The sequence below is a fragment of the Pseudoliparis swirei genome, chromosome 23 (genome assembly GCF_029220125.1).
Source record: "Pseudoliparis swirei isolate HS2019 ecotype Mariana Trench chromosome 23, NWPU_hadal_v1, whole genome shotgun sequence".
Taxonomy (NCBI): Eukaryota; Metazoa; Chordata; class Actinopteri; order Perciformes; family Liparidae; genus Pseudoliparis; species Pseudoliparis swirei.
This window is the reverse complement of record NC_079410.1, coordinates 9,408,619-9,427,318: the sequence shown is the minus strand read 5'-3', so window position 1 is coordinate 9,427,318 and position 18,700 is coordinate 9,408,619. Positions and strand designations below refer to the sequence as shown.

The 18,700-nt window shown below is 42.2% G+C and overlaps 4 protein-coding genes across 5 annotated transcripts in view; 2 read left to right on the top strand and 2 right to left on the bottom strand.

The window, feature by feature from the left end:
• The window catches only part of pitpnc1a (phosphatidylinositol transfer protein cytoplasmic 1a), a 34,630-nt gene extending 29,424 nt beyond the window's left edge, over positions 1-5,206 (top strand). The window contains exons 6-9 of the mRNA XM_056407488.1: positions 201-296; positions 2,640-2,795; positions 2,946-3,009; positions 4,013-5,206. Of these exons, the coding sequence (XP_056263463.1) occupies positions 201-296; positions 2,640-2,795; positions 2,946-3,009; positions 4,013-4,323 (627 nt within the window). The 3' untranslated portion in view covers positions 4,324-5,206. The remainder of the gene's footprint in view (positions 1-200; positions 297-2,639; positions 2,796-2,945; positions 3,010-4,012) is intronic.
• An 877-nt stretch (positions 5,207-6,083) lies between these two features.
• On the bottom strand, positions 6,084-9,413 carry slc25a19 (solute carrier family 25 member 19). Of its 2 annotated transcripts, none has more exons than XM_056407246.1 (7): positions 9,285-9,413; positions 8,491-8,651; positions 7,985-8,140; positions 7,730-7,900; positions 7,162-7,345; positions 6,905-7,035; positions 6,084-6,832 (listed from the first exon to the last, which is right to left on the bottom strand). In XM_056407246.1, the coding sequence occupies exons 2-7, from the start codon at positions 8,620-8,622 to the stop codon at positions 6,617-6,619; spliced, it is 990 nt and encodes a 329-aa protein (XP_056263221.1). In that variant the 5' UTR covers positions 8,623-8,651; positions 9,285-9,413; the 3' UTR covers positions 6,084-6,616. The 2 variants fall into 2 exon arrangements, with proteins under 2 accessions (XP_056263221.1, XP_056263220.1); XM_056407245.1 differs by lacking the exon at positions 9,285-9,413 and adding an exon at positions 8,995-9,198.
• Positions 9,414-10,212: 799 nt separating this feature from the next.
• LOC130188105 (MIF4G domain-containing protein B-like) lies at positions 10,213-16,782 on the top strand. The gene is made up of 6 exons (XM_056406199.1): positions 10,213-10,302; positions 11,004-11,123; positions 11,281-11,390; positions 11,682-11,837; positions 12,330-12,422; positions 15,184-16,782. The coding sequence occupies exons 2-6, from the start codon at positions 11,045-11,047 to the stop codon at positions 15,409-15,411; spliced, it is 666 nt and encodes a 221-aa protein (XP_056262174.1). The 5' UTR covers positions 10,213-10,302; positions 11,004-11,044; the 3' UTR covers positions 15,412-16,782.
• On the bottom strand, positions 16,673-18,659 carry mrps7 (mitochondrial ribosomal protein S7). Its single transcript, XM_056406198.1, has 5 exons — positions 18,602-18,659; positions 17,708-17,899; positions 17,559-17,622; positions 17,313-17,480; positions 16,673-17,221 (listed from the first exon to the last, which is right to left on the bottom strand). The coding sequence occupies exons 1-5, from the start codon at positions 18,643-18,645 to the stop codon at positions 17,000-17,002; spliced, it is 690 nt and encodes a 229-aa protein (XP_056262173.1). The 5' UTR covers positions 18,646-18,659; the 3' UTR covers positions 16,673-16,999.
• Positions 18,660-18,700: the final 41 nt, after the last annotated feature.

Here is an 18,700-nt window from a genome sequence, read left to right as displayed (position 1 = left end):
ACCTTTGCTTGGTAGGGACCAACGAGATACATTGTGTTATTATCAATCCACCAAACGCCTTTGAACCTCTGCTTTCCTGCGAAATAATGAACACTCTTTTTTCCCTTTTCGATAAGTAAGTGTGTGAAGCTCCCCCATTATAACCGTACATGTTGATTTAAACGTCCTTCTCACACGTTGAACCGTTCCCTGTTCCTCAGATCTTTTGCAGCGAGTCCAAAGAAGAGGAAACAGAGGTGTGTTTCGTGGACATTGTCTATGATGAGATCCCCGAGCGCCACTACAAGGAGTCCGAGGTGAGGGGAGTCGAGCCGTTGACCTCCTGATCTAAATGTATATGTTTGTATGAGCGTAGAATTAATAAACACCTGCAAAGACAGAGGAAGGAAGGGTGAAAAGGAGAGAGTATGGAGGTGAATAGAGGAAAAACGGGGTGGGGGATGAACTGGACAGATATTCCAAATAGCCTAAGAGTAGCATGGAAAAACACACACCGAATAAATCTCAGGGGGTATTTCAAATTGGCCCCGGCTATCCCACAATTTAGTCAGTGGAACCTTGTATTTCTATGTTTTTGAAAGAATTGTCAGCCTGTATGGATTCATCCGCCTCGGATTGTGTGTGTGTGTGTGGAGGGGAGTGGGGGGGGGGGGGGGGGAGATCCACGAATGGAAACGGAAAAGAAGGGATGGCATGTGAGAAGATAGACAGAGTAGAGTGTTATCTTTCTCCTGCAGCGCCAGCTCGTTTTTGACCACGAGCTGGCCATCTGCCTCTTCAGAGTGATGGAAAGACATGTTTACGTGAGGGGGAGGTGATGGACATTAGTTGTAGTGATTTGACATTTGTGGGTGTGGAAGTGTGTGAGTGTGTGTGTGTGTTTACCCGTCTGTCAGGGCGTGATGGTCATAAAAAGCTGAGCTATTAATAATCACGAGGGGCCATGATGTCAGTGCAGTGGTGTTTTATTATTGACACCCCTACTTACACACAGACACACACACCTACCACCAGGGTTTATGGTCTTCTGCTTGTATCCTTTCACAGCTAATAATAGCAGAGGGCTAAACGTGGATGTCAGATGACCAATGTAAATATCATTTGATTTTAAAGACAGATGGTTTTTTGGAGTCACACCTGACAATGGACAACATAGACCAGTTTCATGAATGAAGTCAGACACCTCGAAAGCATCAATGAACTAATCGCAAGTGTTTTTTTTCTTTTTTACGTGCTGGACTCAGACAACAACACAGAGTTTTATTAAATATATACACTACCGTTCGAAAGTTTGGGGTCACTTAGAAATGACTTTATTTTTCAAAGAAAAGCACTGTTTTTTCAATAAAGATAACATTAAATTAATCAAAAATACACACTATACATTGTTAATGTGGTAAATGACTATTCTAGGTGGAAACGTCTGGTTTCTAATGAAATATCTCCATAGGTGTATAGAGGCCCATTTCCATCAACTATCACTCCAGTGTTCTAATGGTACATTGTGTTTGCTAATCGCCTTAGAAGACTAATGTCTGATTAGAAAACCCTTGTGCAATTATGTTAGCACAGCTGAAAACAGTTATGCTGGTGATATAAGCTATAACTGGCCTTCCTTTGAGCTTGAAGTTTGTAGAACAAAATTAATACTTCAAATATTAATCATTATTTCTAACCTTGTCAATGTCTTGACTATATGTTCTATGAAATGTTCAATTCATTTGATAAATAAAAGTGTGAGTTTTCATGGAAGACACAAAATTGTCTGGGTGACCCCAAACTTTTGAACGGTAGTGTATACATATTATATCTTAGAAATAAAAAACAATCGTCACAGACAGACTTGTTTCATATGTATTCTACAGCCTCTTAGCTTAGCACAAACAAGTGGAAACGGCTCGACTGGCTTTGTCCAATATTTCAATAATTTGCCTTCCCCGACGTCTAACATGTTACATTGTTTGGTTGATAGGTACAAAAACTGAAATTTAAAAATAATGCATTGTATATTGTATATTTAACTTTCTGAAGTACAAGATTACCAACAAAGACTGCAGGAGCCTGGCACGTTAACTCCGTAAAACCACAACAGGCTAGCTGTTTCCCACTGTTTCCAGTCTTTGTGCTAAGCTCAGCTAACCGGCTGCTGGCCGTAGTTTTGTATTCAGATGTACAGACATGAGAGCGATAGAGATTTTCTCATCTAACTCTCAGCACAAAAGCGAAGAAGAATATTTCCTAAAACTATTCAGTATATACATAATTTTAAAAGGTCTGCCAATTAACGTAGAATGCATTTTATGCACAGACAGATACAACAGGTCTTTTCCACCTGCACTGCAAGTGTTTTTCCAGCAGGGCTGAAGAGCGTTGTATCGCCCCTGCACACTGTCGCCGTCTGACACACGACCCCCGGACCAATGAATGAGTGCGGCAGCATAATTAGTCTTCAGGGTGCAGAGATTAATGCACGTCAGAGAGCAGAGACTCCCGCTCATAATGAATGCCGCTTCCTGTCCTGTAGGCAGGGAGGAGATGATGTGTGTGTGAGAGATAAATGATGCGAAGCAGCATTTTAATAATGTACAGGCTGTTTAGGTCTTACATTTTCTCTCAACTGGTGTCTCATGGCCTTGCAGGACCTGCAGTACTTCAAGTCGAAGAAGACTAACCGAGGCCTCCTGCAGGAAGGGTGGATCAACAACCAGGAACCCATCATGTGCTCCTACAAACTGGTCACAGTCAAGTTTGATGTCTGGGGCCTGCAAACACGTGTGGAGCAGTTTGTACACAAGGTGGGGAAAGAAGGAAAAGAAATACACTTTCTGTACTCAGTCAAACTGTTTGAACCTTGTAGATCAGTGTCAGTGCCTGAGAAGCCTTCACATCCTCTCTCCTTGAACTCCCTCTTGTTCCTCTTCCTCTCTTTGTCTTATCCTGCTCAGGTGATTCGAGATGTCCTGCTTTTGGGACACAGGCAGGCCTTTGCCTGGGTGGATGAGTGGATTGGTAAGTTTATTAGAGATGGCGCTGCGGATGAAACTTAGTTTAGTGTGTAGACACTGACTCATCTCAAGATTGTAATTTGATAATGCGGCAAAAATCAAAATCAAAATACATCACATTTTAGCCCTAAATGTGCGAGTCAAATTCAAAGTATATCTCATAAAAAGTATACAAATTATGACAGATAATGCAAGTATGTCTTTTAAGGGTTCAGCAAGGCAATTTTTACGCTGTACAGCATCTTTGCGTACACTGAAAAGCACGAACAGATGTTGATGTTTTGCCTCATGATATCAGAAACTGAGTGGTTTCATGTGTTTCATAGCTACAACTGTTATGTTAACAGTATTTTACCCACGGTGCCCACTACAGTATGCTCTTGTTATTGGCTTTAAACATTTACAAAGACGACAAATGAATAGAGAACTCGAGAACTTGTTGTGCTGTTGTTTCACATTTAATCCAACAAAGATAACGACATGGCGGGGACAATTTATATTCATTTATGTCAGAAATGTCAGAAAGTGAAGAACAAATACTTCAATCTTACACTTTTAGACTGGTTCCTGTTGCTGACTCTGTATTCATAGCTGAATCATAATGTGTTGGCTATTGTTAAGTGTTTTATATTTCATGACAGTGAGCATCTTCTAAATTAATAAGGTTGTCTAATGTGATTTTTATTGAAAGGTTCACAGTTCTCGCCGGCGTGCTCTCTATTCATCTCCGCTGTTTCATGATTCATTTCACGCCTCCTCTAAGCCATTATTATTTAATTTGCTTTCAAACCACTATCAACCTATCATAAGTGACAGTCTATTACTGTCAGTATTCATTGTCTTGCTTTTCTCTTGTTACTTGACATAGAACTGTGAAGCAATAATTGGACTGGTCGTAAAGAAAAACCATAGCCAACATCCATTTCATTTCCTGAGCGGTTGACTTCTTTATTCATAATAAGACTCTGGACGACCCCTCTTTTGAAGTGTGTAATCCATCCCCGCAGACATGACCATGGAGGAAGTCAGAGAGTACGAGCGTGCCACACAGGAAGCCACCAACCTGAAGATCGGCACCTTCCCCCCCGCCATCTCCATCTCAGAGACCCCCCTGCCATCCAGCGCCCGCAGCGGCCCCAGCAGCGCCCCGACCACGCCCCTCTCCACCGAAGCCCCAGAGTTCCTGTCGGTGCCGAAGGAGCGCCCCAGGAAGAAGTCCGCTCCGGAGACCTTGACCCTGCCGGATCTGGGCCGGAGGGATTCGCTCTTCAAGCTGCCCAACTTCTTCTCCTGGAACTCCAGTCCGCAGCCGGAATGAGAGCAAGGCTGCGCCGCTGGTGAACGCCTTCGACCTGTGGATCAGTGGAGGATGCCTGCCCAGCTCATCCCACAATGCCCCCTCAGCCAGCTGAAGTGAAGGAGACTTTTCACTGTCCTGGTGATCCAAGCCCCCTCAGCAGACTCGCCGGTGTTCAGACAGGCGGCCCGATCTCCAAAGCAAAAAGTCCAGTGAGGTGTAACGGTACAGTGCGTCCTATTGAGAGTCTAACAACAGCAGCTGGAGGCTCCTTATTCTTCTTTCACACCGACCGCATCATGCATCAGACACTATTAGTCAGATTGAGTGTAGGGTACATTCCTGAAAATGTTTTCATCCCACAGATTCTCACCTTGTTTTTCTGTGTTGACGAGGTGTGTTGAGATGCACATAATCTTTACATGTACAGAATTTGTTTCCGCTTCAGGCATCGGAGTCTCTGGCTTTGTTAACTGGACCTAATGGTTTGACGTGTCTATTTATGTGGCAAGGACTTCACGGCAGTCTCGGTGGCCACCGTATCAGTTGAGTATTCTGGTTTTCACAGTCGGGTGTACGGTGATTGTGTATTCTTGTATATATTGTATGATCTAAAGTGGAATTGAATTGGAGTTATTTCAAAAAAGGTAATATATCCAGTGATGATGCTGCTATGAAATTGTATTTCTTCTCTGAGTGTTTATTCTAGTGAGTTCTGTCAGCTACAGCGTCTGTAAATGACTTGTGTAATTGCATGATTTTAACTGCAGAGGCTGAATATGAAACGTTCTCTGTTCTCTTTATTGGTCTCACACTTGATGTCGTGTTTTTGCAGACCGGTCATGTGGTGTGCATGTTGTTTTGCTTATTTATACGTTTCAACTGTATTCATATTTTTTGTCATATACTGTTGATGGGTTTTGTATTCAGTAAATTTAATTAAAATTCAGAACTGATGTATCCATAATTGCGCCTCCTTGTTCCCTTGAGTCCTCATTACAACAATACATCCTGAACTAATGAGTTCAGACATGCTTTAATGCAAACAGACAAATTACCTGGGCCACCAGTGTGGTTTATATATAGAAGTGTGCTTTAATTTATGTAAGAAAATCATATTTATATGCGAGAACACAAAAGCTACATTAGGAGACTGGACATTTTGCAATAAGCAATCTGGACGCATGTCTCCTGAAACATTAAACATTTTGGATACATGAACTAAAAACACTATCTCCACATGGACCAAAGGAGGAGCTCAACTTAAATGTATTAAATACAACTGTTATTTAGTTATGATATAATTTGCTGGAAATACAATTCGAACTTTCGTTATTTTTGACTCGATTAAGTTTAACCACAAGATGGCGCCACAGCGTGTGAAGCAGGCAACGTATACATATATACATGACGCTAACTTGATTCACAACATGATTATCCTATGGGATGCCCCGTGTTTGAAAAGGTATATCACGTGGTGGTTTGCCAACAACATTCTTGTTCCTGATGACACAAGTTGAGACATTGGGCTTAAATTAAATGAACAAGTGTGTGTGCGGTTCTCTTTCAACAAGTGCCAAGTCCTTAACTTTGGGTCTGAAACAAGTCAAAATGCACTTTTTTCTAATTTAATGCAGCAGCAATCTGAAGGGTGATTCTGACTCTAAGCCACACCTATGGGCTCTTCTAATACTGTAGTTGTTCCACTGGTAAAAACTTCTTTAAACAGTGCTGCTGGTGTTCTGCAAACATTCATGTTTACTCTTGACAACTCATTTATTATGAAAGACTTTTATTTAGAAAATAATGCTCAAAAATAGTTGGATAGACATGTAAGCACGGACACTTTGAACAAACTAAACTCTTAATACGCAGCTTTTTTCCCAACAGTCAACAGGATGCCGTACAAAATAAAATAAATATGAAATATTTTTGTCACAACAGTCGACCACACAACCAAAGCAAATGTTGGTGAATACTCATCTTCCAGTTGAATAAATAGTTGCATAAAATGTGTGTAAACATTGGCAAAGTCAGAGCATAAAATGTGCAAAGTTCAGTTTGATCAGAAGCAAGAATCTCTACCATTTTAGAAACATCCATAATATGAAATACATACAACAAAATCCCTGCTTACACAACACATGTTGGAACGACAGTACAAAAACGAGTAAAATGAGGTTATGTTCTATCATCCTTACAGCAGAAACCTCCACCGAATCGACAGTTGATAAAAAAGTGCAAGCAAAGAAGAAGAGTCTACTTCTGATGTGCGTGATTGTGCCTTCATTTATTTTCTTTTTTCTTCCATCCACTATCTTTCCTCTCCGTCTTTGGTGAGGCCATTTGTTCTCCGTCTCTCGTTGAGGTTACTCATGCCATTGAGGAACACCTCATACCAAAAAAAGATTAAGCCCGTTGCCAAGGAAGCCTTCACCAGGCTGGGCGAGAGGCCTTTGAAGAAGCCTCGGAACCCCTCCTCTCTGGCTATTTGAACCATGCAGTCCACCAGGCCTCGATAGCTCCGCACCTGCACGTGAGAAACGGGTCATAATACGTACAGGTGGGAAGTAGATGTGAAACATGCTGTCGAGGAGCTTACCTGTCCAAACGGAACTCTGGCTGCCTCAAAGCCCCCCACCTGCAGTCTCTTCTTGAAGAGGTCAAAGGGGTATGTGATTGTTTTACTGATCATTCCAGCTCCACTGCCACAGAACAGGCTTTTCAGGTGCCCTTGAAGTGTGTGTGAGTGTTTGTGTATGTGTGGGTGGGGGGGGATAAGAAGGGATAGTGAGAGATGAAGCTGGGAATATTTCACATGATTTATGTGGTGTTACAAATGCCACCATCTCCACTGACCTCCTATGTTTCCAGTTTCTTTGGGTGGTGGAGGCAACAGTTTCTTAAAGACATTGAAGAAGAAGAACTGCAGCCCAGCGTAAGGAAACACCGCCACCAGCGTTGGACACAGGCCGCGGTAAAAGCTCAGCACGCCCTCCGAGCGCCACATTGTGGACACGGCATGACGCAGGTTCCTGTACACCTGAGAAGAAGGAAGAAGCGTTACACAGGCTTTGAGGTTCATTAAGTTAACTTAAAGCCAAAGTCAGCATATTTGTTCAATATTTTCCCAACAGTTATAACAATAGATGCTTATGAATTATTAAATCAATTAATGGGACATTGCAACATAAAATGTAAAGATGGATTAAACAATTACAACATAATTCATGCACTTGGTTATTATGAATCAATGAGCTGGCTCCTGTAGCTAGACGGTAAGACTTTTGTTCATTAAACTTTTTTAAATAAACAAAGCTAAATTCCAAGTGTCTTGGATTTTTAGTACAAACAGGGGATGTCCAATACAATTAAAATGTTAAACTATTCTAATTAATTAAAAACAAACTAAGAGAAATCTTTCCACCTTGGTTTCTCCCTGAGCTGCAAAGCGTGTCCGCAGTGTGTCCAGAGGCTGGCAGACCACAGTCGCCGAGCACGCAGCGAAGCCGCCACACACGAAGTGAACTCCTGCTGTCTGGCCGTCGTACAGCGTTGACTTGTGGACCACCTCCGTCAGACACTGAAAAGCGGCAAACTGCAAAGCACACGTACGCGGTTATTTAAAACACATGAAATACATCGGGCTATCGGATTGGTTTGAAAAGGTCTCCGGCGCTACCTGGACAGCCCCGTAGCAGATGGAGAGGAGCTGTGCAGGGACGTGGCCCTTCCAGAAAGCAGAGAGTCCCTCCTCTGAATAAATGCACCGGGATGCTTGAAATAAGCCCTGGTACTTTCCCTCGGGCCTCCGTGAAGACACACGCTCAATCTGCAGCTGTGGGGAGGAATAAATATGGATAAACAGACAGGAAGCAAACAGCAATATGAGGTGAAGAGGGTAAAGAGTCAAGCCAACAACTGATGATACACCGATGTACTTTTAATCTACGTTTTCACTTTGTGGGACGCCATGGACACTTTAATATACCATTTTTATACAAATCTGAATATAAAGTATAATTTAAAGCTTGAAACGTAAAACATATTGATAAATCCTTATGGTACTTTTGGTATTTTGCTTTGATTTAAATATCTTCAAAATATGCACTGAGCTTTATTTTGTTAGCGCCTGGTTGCGGCCGTGACCCCTGACCCCAACCCACAGTAAGTCTCACACATCATTACCTGAAATCTGATTTTAAGCACATCAAGGGGGCTGATGAGCACCCGGGTGACCATGCCAGCCGCTGACCCAGACAGGGCGGCCTCCTCTGGGGAGTGGGCTGCACCCTGAGCCCCGGGCTCATAGCCCACCATGTCTCCAAAGGGTCCGATTCTTGTTAACACTGCAGAAAGAAATTATGAAATAATCCTTGAGTGGATTATGGAGTTGGCAAACAGGGTGGAAAACAAATTATGTGGGCCATGAAATTACTTAAGCGAAATGATATTATTACAGTATAAACAACCGAATGTAGTTGCAATACAGAATGGACCTTCCAGAAGACAGAACGCTTTACATTGAACATCATACAGACATCTGGTGTTGAGAATTATTCCGAACTTTCTTTTATTGTCTTATTGAGTAGTATTCTGGATCAGTCTTGAATTAATGTGGGGTGTCTTGTAAACCCAGAAGTCGTCTGCATAAAACACCATTAACAACATAATTCATTCATTCATGTGTACTCTGGAGTCTGCAGAAGTGTGTGGTTCAGCTTCCTCGATGGGCATTTTAGAAGCCTAAACAATTGTAAAAGCATCAATTCTGGAGAAAATAACATTGTCAATACACAATATAATTAGAACATAATAGTAATACTAGCAACCCGCAGTGTTATAATGATATAACGCTACCATATAAAGTCATGTAACCAAACATGTGGAGGACATGTAGTGGGACCTTGGCGCTAGCTAAGCTAAGCTAACAACAACAACAACTTAGGCTGCAGCAGTGACGCAGGAAAACAGAAACTTACCGTGAAGTTAAAGTCCTTCATGAATTAAACTACAGTCCTGAACCTGGCACGTCCAGTCCAGCAATAATAACACAAGACAGGTTTCTAGTCACAGACGATGCACTAAACGTCAAAAATTTGAGCGCATCACTTCCGGGTGAGACGGAACCTTCCTCCACCTTTTAAAGCAGATATATCGCGACAAGATGAATCACTCCCTCGCTGCAACGCACCAGAAATAACGCAACCATCATAAGCTTAGAACATATAAACATATTTAGTAACAAATGTGAAGCTATGCTTTTAGTTTAAATGTAGATGACATGACTTTGCAATGCTGCAAAAATAGTCTTTGCGGCATATGCAAACGCTGAATGCTCCTTAAAGGGTGACGGCTATTGATAAATACTATGATATATATATATATATATATATTGATTATAACTTAATTGCACAGTGTGAGATGACTAAACCTGACACATAAACGCAACTGTTCCCCATCCAGCTGCAAAGATAACTTATATTTTCAAATTCTTTTTGCCATGAAACAACGCCTCATTTCACAAATATTCATAAATGTATTTTAAGTAATTCAAATTCATAATTTAGTGAATGTATTTTGTCTTCAATTCTTATTTTGTAACTTCCTGTAATTTAATTACATTGAATAGAAGAAGAAGAAGAAGAAGAAGAAGAAGAAGAAGAAGAAGAAGAAGAAGAAGAAGAAGAAGCTCATCTCTACGGCTCTGGGATTACCCAAATATAATGTTTGACGATAACATAACAAAATTAAAATGTGGCAGAAGTGTAGAGGCGCGTGTGACTTCGAGAATAAGGACTTTACGGTTGATCCAGACGCAGACTCTTTTCGTTTGTCGTTACAATATTGTTGAAGAGAGGCAGGGATTCATCTTGCCGTAAAACTTCAGCTTTGAAAGGCTGACGCCTGCTTACATCCACCCAAGTGGGATGACCACCAGTTTAGGTGTAAAGAAGTGGAGTCAATAGTAGGTTATTCCTCGCATATTATTTTCGAAATGTAAGTAACTGGCCTTGGCTTTTCGGTTGACTCTTTATGGGACGTTAGCGAACGTTACTCCGTTTCTTTTTTTTGGCGGGCGGTAGTAACGTAACACATTTATGTTCGACACAAAACTTGACGCTAACAACTCGTCTCAACATCAATTCCTTCACGTCAACGAAATGCACGTTGAAGTCAACGTTAGCTAGGTGTCTGCAATTGAGCAAAAGCGCACGAGCTAGATAACGTTAAGCTATATTGGTGGACGCCAGATAGTATAGTGTTGACCTACAGTGGAACTGTTTCACGCTGCATTTGCCTAAATAACGTTCACGGGACACACCTTGACATGTAGCGTCAGTAACATGTGCTTAATACTATTGCGTTAAATACCTCCCAATGTAAAAGCCGACTGTGTATTACATCTGTGTGTTTGGGGTACTGGGTGACCTCTTGGGTGACCCTAGTGGGCCCGTGTAATCCCTCCTATCCCTCAGTGAATGAGCTGCGGGCAGCAGCCAGTTTGATGACACTACAGGATTTTGAGGTTATTGTTGCCACACAGATTGTGCTGCTGTCTCTGTCTGTAACGGTGATGCATGTTGTGCCCTGGCTTGAAGAAGAGCCTCACTGTGTGCGTGGTTTCATTTCGTTTTAACACACCAGCTACATTGTAAACCCTCTAAAATGCAGTAAAAAGTATTGTCTGATCTTTACAGTGTGACTTCTCCCGGGTGTGATTTGGGTGCTACCGTCTGTGATGGAAAACACTGCCGATGACTACAAGATCCAGTCGTTCGACCTGGACACACAGATGTTGCTGAAAACAGCCTTGAAAGGTGAGCGTGTTACTTTCTTTTTATTACTGACTGTTAGAATTTCAGCATCGGGCCAATGTGGCAAATGACTTTCATCCTTTTCAAAAAGTGTCCTGCACTCGGCATCCTCTGTGTGAATGTTTAGCATATGTGAAAATGCAGGTCTGGTTTCTTTCAGATCCAAGTTCAGTGAACCTGGTGAAGGTATCCAATATCATCGTGGATCAGTCTTTAAAGGACCGGGTTTTCAGCAAAGAGGCCGGACGCATCTGCTACACCATTGTGCAGGTCCCTACTGTTTTTGTTACTTAATTTACCTCAACACAGTTTGATGGGCCGGTTGTCCATGAAACAGATACTGAGCACCATCGAGACAGAGGGATTGAAGAAACCAGAGCAGAACTTAAACTTCTACTTAAGTCTGTTAACCAAATTCTTAATCTTCCCTTTGTAATGCCTAACTGGTAGTGTACACTCGAGCAACAGGGGGGCCCTTAAGCCAGCTTACTTACAGGTTCATCGCTGTGTTTCCTGACTTTTTGACCGTACTCCACCTTCTATCTCGGTCACCACATGCAGGCCGAGGCCAAGCAGAACAATGGCAGTGTGTTCAGGTGGAACATGTTGAACCGCCTCCAACAGGAGTTCAAGAACCGCGAGGAGATGAGGGGGCGCTCGCTGCAGGAGTGGGTGTGCTTCGTCACGTTCATCTGCAACGTCTTCAACTACCTCAAAGTAAGTTACTGTCGCGTCCCCTTAAGATATGTTTCAACTCAATCATGTTGGCATGTTGTCTTCCTCAATAATACAGAGCGGCATTGCTAAACGACTCTGGATCAAAGCATCTGTAAAATGTCTTTTAGCTGTCGGCTTGCGATCGCTTTGATCGCATCTCGTGTTTGGATGTAAAACACTTTGCGTGTGCCTCCCTTGTTGCTGCAACATCTTGTTGATATTGTTTGTAGGTGTGGTAATGTACGTGTTAAATATATCAGGGGCGTGGCCCCAGTTCACTTTCACAGTGACTCGGGTTTCATCCTTGATAATGGCCATTGTTGTTTTGCACAGGTCAACTCTCTTGAGGGTGAGTCGGTGCTCATTGTTCACTTTGGTGGAAAGAGAAGTTACATTCTGGACATAGAACAGCTGCATCTATGGTTTTAGTCATTTTACTTGTGATGACAGTCAGCTGCTGCAAGCAATATCTGTGTCTGTCTTGACATTTAGGTGAACAACATGCCGATGGTGGTGCTGGTCCATCCTGTGTATGACTGTCTGATCCGACTGGCCCAACCAGATGCTCTAATGAAACAAGAGGAGGTGAGAAAGAATGTGTAGTTATTTCTTCTTTTGCTATATTCCGTTTATTAGTCTAGAGGTAAACAAAAAAAAGTTAGAGATAGAAGTCCTGCATGTGCTGTAATTTTTTTCCACCAGTGTCTTGGAGGCGGTCCTTGTCAACCTCATTCGGCTGACATGGGAAGGTCGTTAGCTTGATTACACTCACCTGGGTCCTTGAGCGATGAATGCTGGACTTGCTCATTACATGGTTGACATCCACCCTGCCTTGTTTGTTTTTGCGCCTTCAAAACCTCCACATGTCACACATCCATGCATTGTTGATATTGCTGTTGAGTGAGCTACACATTCATTCGAACTAATCATAGTTTGATCAATTATTTGGGTTATTGAGTATAACCTTGCATGGTCTCCTCGTAACATTCCCTGAGCCATTTTATGACGACGGGATGCAAACCCGTTTGGACGGAATAAATCTAGCCAAAAGCTCATCACGACTTTGCTGAAGGTAGCGAATAAGTAAAAAGCTATTCAGCTCATCATCAAGTAAAGTAAATGTTAGCGACTCTAGAATGTTATTGGTCTGTTGCGTTGACGGTAAATGTTATCTCGCTAAAGGTAATGGCACCTCCCAGTGTCTAGGAGGCTGTGCTGGCTGACATGGGATGATCGTTAGTAGGGTTGGGTTGGGTACCGAAACCCGGTGCCAATACAACCGGTATTACCCGGACCGAAACGCAACGCACATTCCGGTGCTTCTTTCCGGTGCCTGAGCCGATTGAAATTGAAAAAAACTATTGTTGTGAACTTCTCTGGTGACTCCGCCCTGTCAGCAGGTTGCGAGCCTCTCATATTTAAGTTTGACAGCGGAGGCTGCGCCGTGTGTGACTGCGTGAACCCGTGTGGAGCACACCAGCGTCAGGCTGGGCGCGACGGGGAGACCGTCACCGGTCCCCCTGAACACGGGGAGACCGATGATGACGAGCAGCCGGAACTCAGATTAGTACCGGAACGTTGATTGCAAGTCTTGCATTCATAAAAGTAGCCCAATAAATAATAAATTAGCCATTATAACCATGTTTAAGCTAGCTCGTAGCTAGCTACGAGCGTGACAGTCTGCTAGCAGATGTGTTGGTGTCCAGCGATCCCGGCTGTATACCCGGTGTTACCGGGAATATAATGACGGAGGAATAAAGACCGCGGGGCGTCACTTTGTTTCAGTGTAACTCTCGCTGTCAGAAGCAAAACTTTATTTGTCACGTGTCATCTTCAGGGCCTCTGATTGGTTGTTCTCTTTTCCCATCAAAACAGTGACAGGATTAACCCTATAAAGTCTGCACATGACAATACATATCACCTCATATAATGGAGAACATATATTGTGTATGTTAACAGTCTGATATCCGTTATTTGTCAGTGCTCCATGATAACGGCTGCTACAGGGAATATGGCCAAAGAGGTTTTTAATGTCCTTATTGTGCGTTTAAAAAAAAAAGTATTGGTTCAGGCACCGTTTAGGCACCGGTATCGTTTTAAAAGTACCGGTTTACCACCGGTATCGGAAAAAATCCAAACGATACCCATCCCTAGTCGTTAGCTTGATGAGGCTCACCTGGAGCCCACAGCCATAAAGGATGGCTGATATTCACTCTGCCTCGATGTCTTTTGGATTCCATTCCATTGTTATGTTGAGCTATCCTTAGTAACATACATTGTGTTTGATTTACCTGGCATGGACTCTCTTCTTGTCACATTCCCAGAGCAAGCTTGTGACATTGTGCCACAAATATTTAGGAGCCATTCTGATTTCGTATGACATTTCTTGGGTTACAGGCAGTGGTAGCAATATCACTCATGTCTAACTTTGATAAATAATTTAAAGTAAGGCGCAGAATGTTGTGACCTTCATTGCAAGTCCATACAAGTTAAAAGACATACACAACTCTTTTTGGACTGTCTGAGGCCATTTCCTTACTGTAATAAAACTCCATCAATCTGTGATGTGACTGATGAATCCCCATAGATACCAAGTGTCATCCCTTTCTTTAAAAAACACTTTATAAGATCACATTGCTCTAAATCAGGGGTCAGGAACCTTTTTGACTGGGAGAGCCATAAAAGCCAAATATTTCTAAATATATTTCATTGAGAGCCATATAGTATTTTTAACGTATAATAAATTAAATATGTCTTGCTTTTAATGCGACTTCTGGTCCTGCGTGATGCTACGGGGGGCGGGGGGTGCAGGTGACTTTTTCTTTGCTCCGCCCCGATGCGTGCACACGCCAGCATCGGAGCTCTGCGGCGCGCGAGACGGAGAGCGGAGAAGTGTTAACGCGACACTAGAGACAGAATGACATGCTGTTGTGTAGAGACGATCAATAACAGACGTTTAGTTTGATAAAAGAACAAAGACGTCTTGAAGAAAAGGACCTGACATTACTTGTGCTGTAATCTGGCGCGATAGAGACAATTACAGGGTTTAAACTCAAACTCAAAAGAGCCATATGCCGTCACCGGAAGAGCCATATATGGCTCGCGAGCCATAGGTTCCAGACCCCTGCTCTAAATGAATACAAAGATTCAAGAGAAATATAAATTACTGACTGAATACCAAACGTGTAATATAATTCAAATGTAATATTGTTACAATTATACCTTCCTTTCATTCAGAGTTGTTTTACGTCAAATATTAGACGTAATACATTTGAAGAAACCAAACGTCACCAGGCTGTCTGTATTGACACACAAGTCTCTGACATCACTTCACCTCCCTCTGCAGGTGGACTGCCTGGTGCTGCAGCTGCATCGCATCGGGGAGCAGCTGGAGAAGGTGAACAGCCCGCGGATGGACGAGCTCTTCTTCCTGCTGCGGGATGGCTTCCTGCTCCAGGAGGGTCTTACCTCGATGGCCCGTCTGCTGCTGCTGGAGATCCTGGAGTTCAGGGCCGGAGGCTGGTTGCTCAGCGGCACGGCCCACAAGTACTACTACAGTGAAATTGCTGACTAGGATTGTCACGTGGATAACGGTGCTGAGCAGCTGTTTCTGCAGTTGCGTTAGCCAATTTTCAAGAGCCTTGGATTCCTCTCCTTAGTCTCTTCTGATTTATAGAACCAGCAAATGTCTGAAGGACATTAACAGTGGAGGTGTTTGAGAAGATGGCGGTTTTAAAAACTGTTAGAAGACTTTTTGATTTGACTGGATTCTTCCCACCGTTGGATCATGTGACCCAGACATGGTGCTGTGGATATGGAATGTGCAATAGTTCACAAGGCGTTGAAGTTAAGTTAACGAGGTTTAGCCACTGGCAGGTACACTTTGTTTGAAATAAGTTGAAGATATTTTTTCTTGTTTTTTATCTTGCAGGCATTCCGGTTTTGAAGAAGTATTTCAAAGTCCAACTTATTTTTTACCAAATCCAAAGGACTTGGAACAGACATTCCAGTAAGATAAAAGCTGATTTGGTCTTTGATTGACTTATTAGTGTCATGTGACCACATTTAATTGAAATCGATATTTAAATAATTTAGTTGCCAATTTTTTGGGTGTGGAATTGACCTTTTTACAAAAGGCTTGAATTTCGGTTTCGAAAAATTTTCGGCCTACTGCTGTATTATGAGGCCGTTTTAATTACATAGTGATGTGTCTTCAGTCAGGGACCTTCTTTTATTTTAATTCTGTGTTATAGCTCAACTAATGCATAAAAGACCAAGAGCGTAGATGAATCAGATATTCAATACATTTCTGGATTCACAAGTTTAATTTGTCAAACAACTCGTGCCAATACAACAGCAATATGTCTTAACCATCATATTTTGTATTTATCTGAATCTGAAAATCATAGGAACTAAAATCATCAAATAAGTGTTGTGCAGTAAAAATTACAATATTTACCTCAATTGTTCTGTAGCTGAGCTCAGTTTCACATTCTGTTGGTATCTTTGTTGACACTCACGGCTTTTGATTCAGACACGAGCGTTATGTTACATCTCTGAAATGGCATTTTGAAAAGCTGTATCTGTAAATTATATGTAAATAGTTAAAGGTTAATATAACATTGACAGACAGAGCAACCTCAATGTTAGAAAAGTATTCAGCCATGGCCAAGATTTAGGAAATGTCCCATTGTATTTCCCCAAATATTTTTTTAGTCGTTTGAGGATTTCAGTTTAGTTTGAGATTTTTCACCTCCTTCAGACCAAGTTGAGAAAACAAATGTGTTCAACAATGTGAAATCAGTCCCTTAATGACGGCACAGTGCTAACTGCAATATCTGTTCATATATTTTATTACACTGTTACATTTTTACATTTCTCAATTCCATTTTTTATGGTTGGGTTGTCCATGTAATACATTTGTTCTAATAAATCTTTGAAGTTTTTCCTTTTAATTGTGTTTATTGTTTATTAACAATACAGTTGAGCACGTCTGTACATTGTACACGATGCAGTTCCTCAATACGAAATGTGACAGTAGTCCAGGTCACCCTTTTGTGTTTCACTGTCGTCCTTCCAACACAGGACTTAATGGTTATTGACAAACGCTTTGAGGAGCAAAAATGTGTCACCGAACGGCTGTTCAGTCTTATTGTTTCTTTCTACCACCAGCGGTAGTGAGCGTAGGCTCGGTTGGATTCGGCCATCTTGTGCAGCTCAAACTTCTTCTTGATAACGTTGCCCTCCTTCACAGATGCTGCCAGCAGTTCCTGGGAGAGTTTTTCATACATGTGCATACGTCGATGTTTGTTGTCCCTGCACTCTTCAATCATCCATGTCATGGCGAGGAAGCGCCGCCGGTTGTCCGAAAGAGGGATGGGCACCTGGGTGGAGACGGGGACCAAGCGGAAAATAATTAAGACTTTGTTTACGCTCTTCGGAACAACAAGAGCATTGATCGGCCTCATCACACACCTGGTAGTACTTTCCACCTTTCTGGATACTGGCCAGCCCAACGACAGGCTTGCAGTTCTCCAGAGCGTCGTGGAAAATGGTGTACGGGTTGCACTCGATCTCCTGCTTCTTCCCTTCTGGAGCTTTGTGGTATTTCTCAACCTGTTTCCGCTTTATGAGCTCCAGCGTCTGGAAGCAGAGAGAGATGTTGGTAACGTGTCCACTATGAGACACACAGCACATATGTGAGACTGTTTGTTCTCTTACGTCTGTCATGATCCCTCTGGCCAAAATCTTGTTTCCGTCCGTCATTATCATGTTGATGAATTTACTGAAAAGCAAAGACAAACATTATGACATGAACTTTGACTAAAGACGTGACGCCCTCCTGCAGAGCTGGGATGTCGACGTTGTACCTGAGGACCGGGTCGCTGAAAACAGAGCTGCTGACTCCACTGGTTGCTGCCTTGATGGGTCGGAGGGTTTTGAGCTGCCGCTGCTCCTTCTCCTCGGCGCTCAGCTCCGTCTCCGGTGTGCTGTAGGCCTCCTTCCTGACCTCTGGCTCCAGGTAGTACGGGTTGTATCTGCTCCACCTCACCAGGAGCACTCTGCAAACAAAGAGAGTTTCATTAATCTGTGTGTGTGTGTGAAGACGGGAGATCCATTTCTAAAGTAGTAAACCAAACCAAAGAGTGTATTCATTGAGAAGTATTTGGGCCATAACTTGAAATTCAAAAAGAATTGTCAAATCATATACAATAAAAGAAATGTCAAAAAGATTTAACTTGTGTGAAGGAAGGCTGGAATATATAGTTGGTCAACAGAATTAGTTTAACTGTTATTGTTGTAAATTAAACACATATCATTGGTCGAACCCAGTTGAAGATGTCTCGTCAGTATCTTGGAACGTTTTATATATTAAACAATTATATTAACAACAAATTGTTATTATTTTTACACTATAGTTTAACTTATGTTGACTGATTAAAAAAAGCTTGAAAATCATCACAGTAGCAGATCGATAATAAAAGAATACATTTGATGCATGTTGCACCACATACAATGCTGCTCAAAGTGTTTCACAGAAGGAGGGGAAAGCATAAAATACATTAAAGCATTTAGACGTATAGGAAGCAAGAAAACCTGCGAAGCAACATTCGCGTTGTCGGATATTTAACATTAGAGCAACTACATGATTTAGATTGTTTCGATCCTGGATTGCAGTAACATTGCGATCCATAGCACAATAATATCACACGGAGAGCTAACAACCTCTTAATGTGTTCGTGTCTTTATACAATTATAATTACCTTGGTGTCCAAGGTTTTAATAATCCTGTGATGGAAGCAGCCATCTTGAAAAGTGTGAGGGAGGACCCCGGGTTAGTAAGTCCTGCAGATGCCTTCAGA

Coding starts and splice junctions, on each gene's coding strand:
- slc25a19 (XM_056407245.1), bottom strand. Junction 8,141..8,490: donor TGCTTAAAATCAGATTTCAG/GTAATGATGTGT, acceptor TCCTCCCCACAG/CTGCAGATTGAGCGTGTGTC. Junction 7,901..7,984: donor TCTGCTACGGGGCTGTCCAG/GTAGCGCCGGAG, acceptor TGTGCTTTGCAG/TTTGCCGCTTTTCAGTGTCT.
- LOC130188105 (XM_056406199.1), top strand. CDS start 11,045: ATGGAAAACACTGCCGATGACTACAAGATCCAGTCGTTCGACCTGGAC. Junction 11,838..12,329: donor ACGTCTTCAACTACCTCAAA/GTAAGTTACTGT, acceptor CTTGACATTTAG/GTGAACAACATGCCGATGGT. Junction 12,423..15,183: donor CTCTAATGAAACAAGAGGAG/GTGAGAAAGAAT, acceptor CTCCCTCTGCAG/GTGGACTGCCTGGTGCTGCA.
- mrps7 (XM_056406198.1), bottom strand. CDS start 18,645: ATGGCTGCTTCCATCACAGGATTATTAAAACCTTGGACACCAAG. Junction 17,481..17,558: donor CCAGAGGGATCATGACAGAC/GTAAGAGAACAA, acceptor CTCTGCTTCCAG/ACGCTGGAGCTCATAAAGCG. Junction 17,222..17,312: donor AAGGTGGAAAGTACTACCAG/GTGTGTGATGAG, acceptor GTCTCCACCCAG/GTGCCCATCCCTCTTTCGGA.